Here is a 10,932-nt window from a genome sequence, read left to right as displayed (position 1 = left end):
GCTGCGAGGCGGCGCTGGCTCCGGGGGAAGATGGCGGCGTCCTCGCTGGAGCAGAAACTGTCCCGCCTGGAGGCCAAGCTGAAGCAGGAGAATCGGGAGGCCCGGCGGAAGATCGACCTGAACCTGGAGATCAGCCCAGCCCGGGCCCGGCCCAGTAAGGGGGGGCCGCGAGAGGAGGGGCCCCGGGGGTGACAGGGGCCCCGGGGCGGGGCCTGAGGGGGCGAGCTTGGCAGGGGAAGGGTCTGAGCTCTGGGGGTCTTGGAGTGGGAGGGGCCCCGGCAGGGCAGGAGCGTGAGGGGAGGGGTCTGAGCTCTGGGGGTGGGAGGGTCCCCGTGGGAGGGGGTGCTTGAAGACTGGGGCCCTGGAGGGGAGGGGCCTATGGGGGTTTGGGCAGGGAGGGGCGGGACTTGGGGAGTGAGGGGAAGGGGATTGAGGCCTGTGAGTAAAGGCTGTGAGGGGCCTCTGGGATGACAGGTGGGGTGGGGGTGAGAGAGGAGCCATTGGCCACAGGGATCTGTGCGGGGAAAGAGGGCGAGGTGGGCCTCTGCGGGGAGGAGTTGGGGGTTTGGAGAAGGGGGATAGGGAGGGCCCTGAGTGGGGAGGGAGACAGGAATCTGAGGCAGGTGGGCTTGCAGTTGGGGCGGGGGTGGGGGAGGGAGGGACTGTTCTGCGGGAAAGGAGGGATCCAGGCTGAAGAGGTTGGTTTTTGGAGTTGGCAGCGCAGTGGGCCATGATGGAGGGGAGAAGGGTGTGCGACTAGCAGAGGGGACTCTGCCACTCTTTGTGACAGTTTTATTTGTGATGGGAGGAGGAGAATAGATGGGACTGGGATCATAATGGTGTTGAGGGGATGAGGGGTGGAAGGATGATTGGGAGTCTCTCCATATTCTGGGAGAAGAGGGAATGGGGAAGTGAATAAGGATCTCCCCAAGGGACATGGGGACAGTACAGCAGGGGTTGCTGCTTGCTGTATATGTGGGAGAGGGATGTTCAGGTAGAGATGATAAGAACCGGGGTTGCCCCTTACCACCAGGCCTATATGAGGAGGAGAAGGGAGAGACCATTGGCTATGCAGGGTGAGGGAGGAGAGAGTGAGCTGATCAGGTTGCCTGGGATGTAGCACCCCATTTGTTTGGAGACAGGATGAGGGCTTCCCCATAGGTGACCTGTCAATATTAATGGTGAAAGTGCTTTTGGGGTGGTCATCTACTGAGGCCTTAGGAGAGGGTACATGTGCAAGACTCTAAATTGGTGGGTGTGGGAATAAGGTAGATGATATTTTTAATGTTCTGAGCATGCAGTGATTTGGGTGGAAATGCCAGTCTCTTCTTATCCTGTCAACTGGCACCTCAGCCAGGCTTGGAGCATGTGGCGAACATGTGTGTGTGCACATGTGCAAACTGACTTGTAGCACACTTGAGGCTACCAAAAAGCAAATGTCAGTCAGTTGCATAATTGTGCGAGATAGTTAGATGTGGAAAGGTTTGTGTGTCCTTTCTGCCTTGGGTTCAGGCTAGTCAGAGAGGAAGAACAGTGCTTTTACTACTGAAGCTTTGTGTGGCTGAATGAGGGTAGGAAACATGTTCTAATTGTGAGTAAGGCAGTGGGACTAGGACTTGGGAGACCTGAGTTCAGTTACTGCTTTAGGCACAGACCTTGAGTCACTTAATCTAGCGAGTGCCTCAGTATCCCATCTGTAATATGTGGATAATACCGCCCTATTTGACAGGGCTTCCATGAGGGTAAAGTTCCTTAATGAGTGTGAGCAGCTCAGATATTATTGTGATGTGGGCTTTTTAAATTATTAGAAAGAGGATTGTGTAATTAAATGATGGTTACATGATCATGCAATTATATGCTCACAACAAGCCTTGGGAGTGCTAGATTCTCCTGCTGGCCCAGTTACCTATCAGGCAATAATTTCTGGAGAGCGATTACAAGGTGATGAGTTTTCAAAAGTTACTCATCAAGCAGGCTCTTAGTAGCTGTTTCGCTTCTTTTCCTCCACGGCACAGAATTGGTGTCTCATCTCCCCAATTAGTTGTGTAGTTACCACCTTGAGACTGTGCTGTGGCTGGGTGCTTGTCCTGAGTGTGCTTTGTTTTAAGCCAAAAGATGAATAAATTAACTGTAAGCTGATTGATACCAGCCTCAGAAAATCGTCTTAGGAATTTACTGTCTAGTAACCCAATCTACTTGCTTAGCTTTACCATGGTGATGATGAAAAATAAACTCTCTACTTGCCAAGGACAAGTAGAATTTTCAAAGGCTGATCTGTATGCACTAAATATGGACTGTGTTTGAGGGAGAGATTTTAATGCTTTCTCTTCGTGACTGTGAGGCAGAGAAAGGTGGTGAGCATCCTGGATTCCCGTTGCAACTGAAGACACTTGTTACTTTAGAGACTAACCAATTTATTTGAGCATAAGCTTTTGTGAGCTACAGCTCTCTTCATCGGATGCATCCGTTGAAGTGAGCTGTAGCTCACGAAAGCTTATGCTCAAATAAATTGGTTAGTCGCTGAGGTGCCACAAGTACTCCTTTTCTTTTTGCGAATACAGACTAACACGGCTGTTACTCTGAAACGTGTTACTTTGGAACAGCAGGCTGTCTGTCAGCAGTCAGCATAGGTTGGAGTGTAGATGGCTCTAGTGTCAGGAGGACGATGATTCTGTGTTGTGGCGGAAACTTATTTTCGTTCCATGTTGGAACACAAACAGGCTTTCCAACATCTTTATGAATGTGAAATTGCTGATATTGGGTCAAAAGTTGAGGTTTTCTATTCAGGGAGATTTTTGGGCCCAGGTAGGTGGAGGGGCAGGGGAGAAGCATGGGGGTGTCTCATGTTATATAGCCTGGTGGTTAGGGCACTGGGCTGGAATGTGGGAGACCCATGTTCTAATTCCTGCTCTACCTGATACAGAGCAGAGTTTTTCATCCCAGATCGTTCTAAATCAGGCAGAGTGAGGACTTGAACTTGGGTTTTCCGGGCTGGTGCTCTAGCCATCAGGCTATAGAGGGTGAGGGTTTCTGTCTTTCAAGTCCTGGACCAAAAAACCTTCCAGGTGATTGTCAAAACCAGTACATCTCCGCAAAATGTTTGAGCTTTGATGAAAGTTCATTTGGTCAAAAATGATTCCATCCAACTCGAGTTGAACCAGGGCCAGTTCAGCTCTTGTATAAAAGATCCATGCTGTGGTGAGGTGATAAATTAGATGATATCTAAGATGAACTCCTAATGGAGGCACTGATGTCTAGACGCTTAGACCTAGGCTCCAACAGTTGAGGACTCCTGGGTTCTAAACCTGGTTTATTGTGTTACGCTGGGCAAGTCATTTCTCCATACTTCAGTTACCCCAGCTGTAAAATGAGGATGAAAATAATTCTTTTTGTCAAGACTTTTGACATCTATAGAAGCCAGAATGCTCAGTAGAAAGTACTGCTCATTTTTCGAAAGACCACAGTTAAGGGGTGGGCTCGTGAGTCTGTAAGGACTTGAAGGGCATAGGTACCAAGAAGAGGAATTATTTAGGATGCTTCAACTGGGCATATCTTGGCGGAATAGGCTGAATGTTAGGGGAAGACTTCCTGCCTGTGAGATCTACTAGCCCAGTGGCTCGCAACCTTTCCAGACTACTGGACTCCTTTCAGGAGTCTGATTTGTCTTGTGTACCCCCAATTTCACCACACTTAAAAACTACTTGCTTACAAAATCACACACAAAAATACAAAAGTAGCACAGCACGCTATTACTGACAAATTGACTTTCTCATTTCTACAATATAATTGTAACATAAATCAATTGGAATATAAATATTGTACTTACAGTTCAGTGTATAGTGTACGTAGTGCAGTATAAACAAGTCATTGTATGAAATTTTAGTTTGTCCTGACTTTGCTAGTGCTTTTTATGTAGCCTGTTGTAAGCCTAGGCAAATATCTTGATGAGCGGGAAGAGGGATAGCTCAGTGGTTTGAGCATTGGCTTGCTAAACCCAGGGTTGTGAGTTCAATCCTCGAGGGGGCCATTTAGGGATCTGGGGCAAAAATTGGGGATTGGTCCTGCTTTGACCAGGGGGTTGGACTAGATGACCTTCTGAGGTCCCTTCCAACCCTGGTATTCTATGATTCTACCCCCTGGAAGATGTCTGCATACCCTCAGGGCTACACGGAACCCTCGTTGAGAACCAGTGTACTAGCCTGTGCAATGGTCTCACCCAGGAAAGATGGTAGAAGTCCCCTGGACATTTACACTAGGTTGGACAGAGCCTTGGAGAATGTACTGTAGGAAGCAATCTTGCATTTGGGCCCCAGTGAGTATAGATGAGAAACATCTTGCTTGGAGAAAGGACCAAATCCTTTAGTGAAATCTGTGCTTGTTTTAGCTGCTCACTTCCTCCTTGCTCCCACCATTCTGTTGCCCTGCCCAAAAACAACGCACCAACTGCCTCCTCAGAGATCTCTGGCCTTGCTGCCCAGGCCGCCTACCTTCCTTTAATTCATCTGTTGGGCTTGAAGAGCAGGAAGGCTTTGCTGTGTCCTGCCTTTTTGAAGCTCATTGGCATGTTGCTTCTCTGGTATTGAAAATCAGTAACAGGGGTGGGCAGGCTGGTGCTGGCCAGTTGGTGCTTGTCTCAACTCTCTTGGCTTGTTATGTGAGGGAGCTGGAAATGCCCAGATAGGGAATCACAGTTGTGCTTATTCGAGAAGCCCAGCAAAGGGGGTTTTCTTGGAAATGTCTAAAGGGCTCTCAGGAAGCCCACTTAACACAGGCAATGGGTGCATCCATTTCTGGGCACTGTTGATTTGCCACTATTGATTCACAGTTCAAGACGGCTTCATTCATATCCTGGGAATTCTAGAACCCTGCCAGAATTCTAATCTGTCCCCTGAAGGGTTAGTATCCAGAACAATTGTCCGGATTGGTTCTGGATGACAGCCATGCTAGTGCATTGAGCTGGTACAATAATGAGGGAGAGTCTGAAGGAATAAAGAAAACTGATTAGGCTTCTAATTCAGTTTTGTAAAAACAGCACAGTGTTTGGCTTAAAATTGCAGTGGGGACTCTCATGTCTAAACATGGAGTGTCTGCAACCCACGGCTGAGAATCTGCAAGTGACACAGACTGTAGTTGTCTTTTCATTGCCCAGGTTGAGTTAAATACAAAAACAATCAGTATAAATAGTGACAAGTAAATTGGACTTTAAAAATCATCTCACTTGCTATAAGCTCTGGTAGCATTAGTGACAAAGAAAGAAACTAGATTATTACCCTAAAAACTGTCATTTGGTTATTATTTATATTCCAGTGGTACCTACATGCCCTAATCCAGAAGGGGGCCTCATTGTGTTGGTTTCTGTTCATACACATAGTGAGGGACAGTCACTGCCCTGAAGAGTTTATCATCTAAACAGCAAAGGGTGGGAGGTGAAACAGAAACATGTAAAGGGTAAGTGACAGGCCCAAGATTACCATGCAGGTCAGTGGCAGAGCCAGGAATAGAACCTAGGTCTCCCAAGTGCTAGTCCATCTGCTGTCCACTGCACCACACTGCCTGGCTGGACCATGCTGCCTAGAGAACACCCTGATGTGATATCTGAGGGTAAAATACAGTAAACAACAACAACCACCAAAGTTCAGATGGGCTTTGTCTATACACTAAACTCTTCTACTGCAAACAGTCTTTAGAAACACTTGTCAGTACTGGTCTAGAAGTATTTTCGGTGGTTATAACAAAAAAGATACGAAATCTGCTATTAAGTGTTGTTGTGGTTTCGTTTTAAATAAAAGAAAACGGATATTTTTCTCCCTTTGGATGGTAAGTATCTCCCTGTATGCAAGCCCAACAACACACCTAAGAACGGAAAAGTGAAACCAACTACAAACAAAAGTGAAACTGACCAGTCTGAAGTTCAGTTTAGTGCCAAATTGCAGAGGCACAAGTCTTGGAAAGCAAAAATAGCCTTTAATGATCTCAGGTGTTTGTCAGGAAGCCAGAATAGGATGACTCTTGTCCTGCTGTTGTCCCTTTAAATCTGAACAAATGACAGTCCTCTTTTGTAATGAACACATTGCCTGTGGTATCTTACAACCTGACCCATCAAAAGAAGGGCAAGAAAAATTATTAGGGGTATGGAACAGCTTCTGTATGGGAGAGATTAAAAAAGACTGGGGACTGTTCCGCTTATAAAAGAGATAAGTAAAGAGGGATCTGATAGAGGACTGGTGCGGAGAAAGTGACCAAGGAAGTGTTATTTACCCTTTCACATAACACAAGAACCAGGGGTCTCCCAATGAAATTAATAGGCAGCAGGTTTAAAACAAACATAAGGAAGTATTTCTTCACACAACGTACAGTCAGACTGTGAAACTCATTTCCAAGGGCTGTTTTGAAGGCCAAAAGTATAACTGGGGTCAAAAAAGAGTTCCGTAAGTTCATGGAGGATAGGTCCATGAATGGCTATTAGCCAAGGTGGTCAGGGACAAAACCCCATGCTTTGGGTGTCCCTAAGCCTCTGACTCTCAGAAACTGGGACAGAATGACAGGGGTGGATCACTCAGTAATTACCCTGTTCTGTTCATTACCTCTGAAGGATTTTGCACCAGCCATTTAGTTGGGTTGCTCCTGCTTTGAGCAGGGGATTTTACTAGATGAGCTCCTGAGGTCTCTTCCAACCCTAATATTCTATGATTGTCAGAAGACAGGATACTGGGTTAGATGGACCACTGGTCTGACCCAGTATGGCTATTCTTATGTTCTTAAAAAGATTCATAGATATTAAGGTCAGAAGGGATAATTATGATCATCTAGTCTGACCTCCTGCACAACGCAGGCCACAGAATCTCACCCACTCACTCCTGCGATAAACCTCTCACCTATGTCTGAGCTATTGAAGTCCTCAAATCATAGTTTAAAGACTTCAAGGAGCAGAGAATCCTCCAGCAAGTGACCCGTGCCCCATGCTACAGAGGAAGGCGAAAAACCTCCAGGGCCTCTTCCAATCTGCCCTGGAGGAAAATTCCTTCCTGACCCCAAATATGGCGATCAGCTGAACCCTGAGCATATGGGCAATATTCACCAGCCAGATACCCAGGAAAGAATTCTCTGTAGTAAATCAGATCCCACCCCATCTAACATCCCCTCACAGGCCATTAGGCCTATTTACCATGAATATTTAAAGATTAATTAATTTCCAAAATCATGTTATCCCATCATACCGTCTCCTCCATAAATTTAAACTCTTACGCCTGTATGGAGTCCCTTGAATGGATCAGTGCCTTAAAGATGGAAAAATTTCCAACTCCCTAAGGAGTTCAGTGGAGGATTGTTCCTTGTGGTATTTCACTCATTTTCGTTTTAAATGTCCCAAGTTTGGGGCTTCTGCTGCTTTCCTCAGGACCCTTCTGCAATCTAATAGCTCTTCTTGTTGTGAAGTTGTCTCCCCATCAATAAAGCTAAATCTTCTGTTTCACCTCTTGGCTTCAATGTACCACTTGAATTCCTCCTCCCCTCTGGCAGGCAAACCCTCTTTCCCCCTTCATTGTCTTGTAACCAGGCTACACAATTGAGTCCTCTGATAGGGGTGTTGGGGTTTTTTTTCACCTTTCTCTGCTGTACAGAGTGTGGATTGCCTGCTGGGATCATCTGGGCATGTCTTACCTCATTTCCTGGTGGCACCTTGGTCTTGCCTGTTCTCTGCCTATGGTACACAACCTGAGGACTGAAATGCTTTAGTCTAACCCAAGGTATCAAGTTCATTACAGGAAGTAACTGGTTGGAATTTAATGGCCTGTGATAGGCAAAGAGATCAGACTAGAGGATCGAATTGGTCTTTTCTGGCCTTAAACTCTGTGAAAGTAGGGTCCAGGGAATAACAACCTAAGGGAATCTGTCCGCTCCAGTTAGAAGGCTCCAGGATCCTGATGTTGTCCACAGCAATCACTGAGATTCCATGCTGTGAAACCAGGATTGAGAGATGTTTGGAACATCGGCATTGCCTTCTGGTGACTCGTGGAGGCTGTGCACCAATAGCTTCTGGCAGAAATGCTGCATCTTTTCACCCTGTACCATATCCAAATTGAATGGGATCAGTTTAAAGTCAGAAGAGACTTTCCCCCTTCTCAGCCAGTCCTGCTGTCGGATATTACAAGTACAAGGACCATATGAGCACCGAACTAGATGTGGGAAAATCAGCTGGGTTCTTTCTGCCACCAGGTCTTGCCACCTATAATAAATAGATCGCGTTCAAAGAGAATCCAGCTTGTGCTCCATAGCTCTGCAGAGTTAGTGGGGTTGACGGTTTCTTGGGGCAGTAGAAAGAGTATCTTAGATCAAGACTACATGTCTTTCTACACAAAGGTGCGCAAGCTTATTTGCAAGAGGCAGAGTCAGTGCAGAAATCACAGGGTGGAATTCTCTGGCCTGCGTTAGGTAGGAGGTCAGGCTTGATGATCTCAATGGTCCCTTGTGGTCTTATGAATCTGTGACTCAGAGGAACATCCTATATCTACTATGGCATCAACACACACAGTGCTTTAGGGACCAGCCCCAAGGATCTTCTGACAGATGTGGCACAGCAAAGGACTGTGTGGGGGAGCCGGTGGTAAGAGTGAGGTGAACCTTATGGTGACTGTAGAGGGGCTCTTGGTATACAGTTGCCCCATTGACCCTAGCCGCACCTTAATATTCGGGCTAAACGAATCGGAGAGAGTTGTGAACAGCTCGTGTGTGACTGTTGAAATGTCTGCCTCCCCTCAGAGCAGTGTTGCGTGGGATAGTTTGCACAATGCTGATCAGTCTTATGAGAGACTCCCCCAGAGGTGACTGGGCTTTTTGGTTGCTCTGTTTGTGTTGTCTTTCTTCTAGCCTTGAGCTCTTGAAGAAGTGATAGATTTAACTGCATGCACTGTGGTGGGGGACAGAATAGGAGGCTAGTTGCTATAGCTGCGGCTGGTATGTCTTTCCAGAGCCAACCTGTTGGGCAGCTAAGCTTTGATGCCTGTGGAGCATGGTCTGTGCTTGAAGGTGAACAAAAGTAACTTGCTGGGCCTAATCCTGCAGCCTTCACTCGGGTGGGTAATCCCATTGAAGACAGCAGGTCTGCACACTTCAGTAAAGGGAGGCTTATAGGATCAAGCTCAGATCTTAACGGAAGGATGTGTAGATTGCTGCATTTTAACTGAATCCAGTATCGAAGGGCTTATTAAACCACCCAGTGCTGAGTTTGGATTTCTATTTCTCCTTCCTCAGCTGAGATCTTTCTTAAAGCCGCAGGGCCTGAATTCTGTGACCAGTTTGCAGGTGGTGGGTGGAGCACACTAGAGACCCACCCCTCCCATGTAACTTCACAATCTAAAACAGATTCGCCACTGGGATATTCCCTTCTGCTGTTGGGTTAAATTGAGTAAACGAGAGAGAAATGTGCTCTGGTGTAGAAACCAGAAAACAAAAACCAATTCAGCCCAGTGAATTTCTTGGGTGATTTAGTTTTTTTCATTTTTTTTATAGACAGCATTTTTCCTGTGAAGTATTTTTCTGAACCTAACATCAGTGAGGAAGATATTTTGAAACATCAGGCTCAGATAGCTCCACTTTTCCTTTACAGAAAGCAATTTTAAAAGGAAGCTGTGAGGACATTAAGAGTCTTATTAGGTCTGTTAAGAAACCAGTGGAGAATTAGCTGTCAAGAAGCATACAGGGGAAAGGAGAATGGGTTGAAAGGGGTGTGGGCCTCGTGGTGGAATCAGGGGGTATTGAAGAGATGGGAGTGAACTGTTAGTGGGTTTTGGTTTATTAGATTCTAGGAACTGTGGGGAGGTGGATCTGTTGATGTGGTTCTGTATGAAGCTGGCCAGCTCATCTTACTTTCTTTGTCGCCAGTGCTGAATTCGGGTTGAGGGTTGTTTGGGAGTATAGGATTGGAAGGGTCCTCCTGGTTTGAGAAGTCCAGTCTCCTACTGTCGCAAGCAACCCCAGCATATCATCCTGTTCATAAATTCATCAAGCTGCATCTTAAAACGAATGAGGTAGTTAGCTCTCTCTACTACTCTTGGAAGACTGTTCCAAGCTGTTCTTATTCTGTCATAAATGTGAAAGCCACTGATCAGTGCTGCAAATGGACGCTCCAGCCATCACCGCGAGTTTTTCTGACTGGACCTGCCTAATGTTGATGGAAAGAGTAGAAAGCAAGCAATCAAAATGGGCTGAAATAACAAAATCAGATCATTCTTCTGAAGTAAAGTGTGAACATTGCCAAGAGTTGTTGAGCGACAAGAGAGAAGGGATTTGTGCCCATCTCTAAAAGACTAGAAGATTGGTTTCTTTGGTTTTAAGATCAAAGGCCCCATTGAATGAAACTCTTGCTATTGAAATGGATGAACAAAACATAGGTGAGCTTGATCCTGAAGCAAGGCATTTTTTGAGGTTGCTGTTGTCAAGACGTAGCCACAATGATGGTGTAAGTCCCTGCTGTCTTCATTCACAGGTGGTCTTAGTGTGCCATCTGGGACAAGGTCGAAGATCAGTGGGTGATTGTGGCATAACAGCCATCGAATGGCAGAGAACCTTCTTTTGTGCTCGTAATACTACACACAGAATGAACAGTTCAAGGAAATGATTGAAGCAATTTGCCCTGGGGATATACTCCTTCTAATAGATTGAAAGTGGCATGTCTGTTACTAGATGCTGTGAGTGAAGAAGTGGGAGGGGGGGGGGGAAATGAAAGGAGGCACTTAATTGGTTGATGTGGACACTTCTCCCACAAACATTTTTGATCCTCCTAGGCATGGGACATCCCCTCCAAACTTGTCTGCAAATCCTGTTTTGCTTCAGATCCCTCCTTGAGATTTGGAGATGCCTACAGGAAAATGCCAGCTGATAGATTCAAGGAGCTCAATCTGTTTAGTGTAACAAATATAGAGCTAAGGGATGACT

The 10,932-nt window shown here is 46.2% G+C and overlaps 1 protein-coding gene across 3 annotated transcripts in view; it reads left to right on the top strand.

Moving 5' to 3' along the window:
* Nucleotides 1–10,932, top strand: part of MAP2K7 (mitogen-activated protein kinase kinase 7) — a 68,963-nt gene continuing 58,031 nt past the window's right edge. For all 3 annotated transcript variants that reach the window (XM_077838863.1, XM_077838862.1, XM_077838861.1), the window contains exon 1: nt 1–154. In XM_077838863.1, the coding sequence (XP_077694989.1) occupies nt 31–154 (124 nt within the window). In that variant the 5' untranslated portion in view covers nt 1–30. The remainder of the gene's footprint in view (nt 155–10,932) is intronic.

The sequence above is a fragment of the Eretmochelys imbricata genome, chromosome 20 (genome assembly GCF_965152235.1).
Source record: "Eretmochelys imbricata isolate rEreImb1 chromosome 20, rEreImb1.hap1, whole genome shotgun sequence".
In the NCBI taxonomy this organism is placed as follows: domain Eukaryota; kingdom Metazoa; phylum Chordata; order Testudines; family Cheloniidae; genus Eretmochelys; species Eretmochelys imbricata.
Note: the sequence above shows the minus strand (reverse complement) of the source record. Positions and strands in the feature narration are given on the sequence as shown.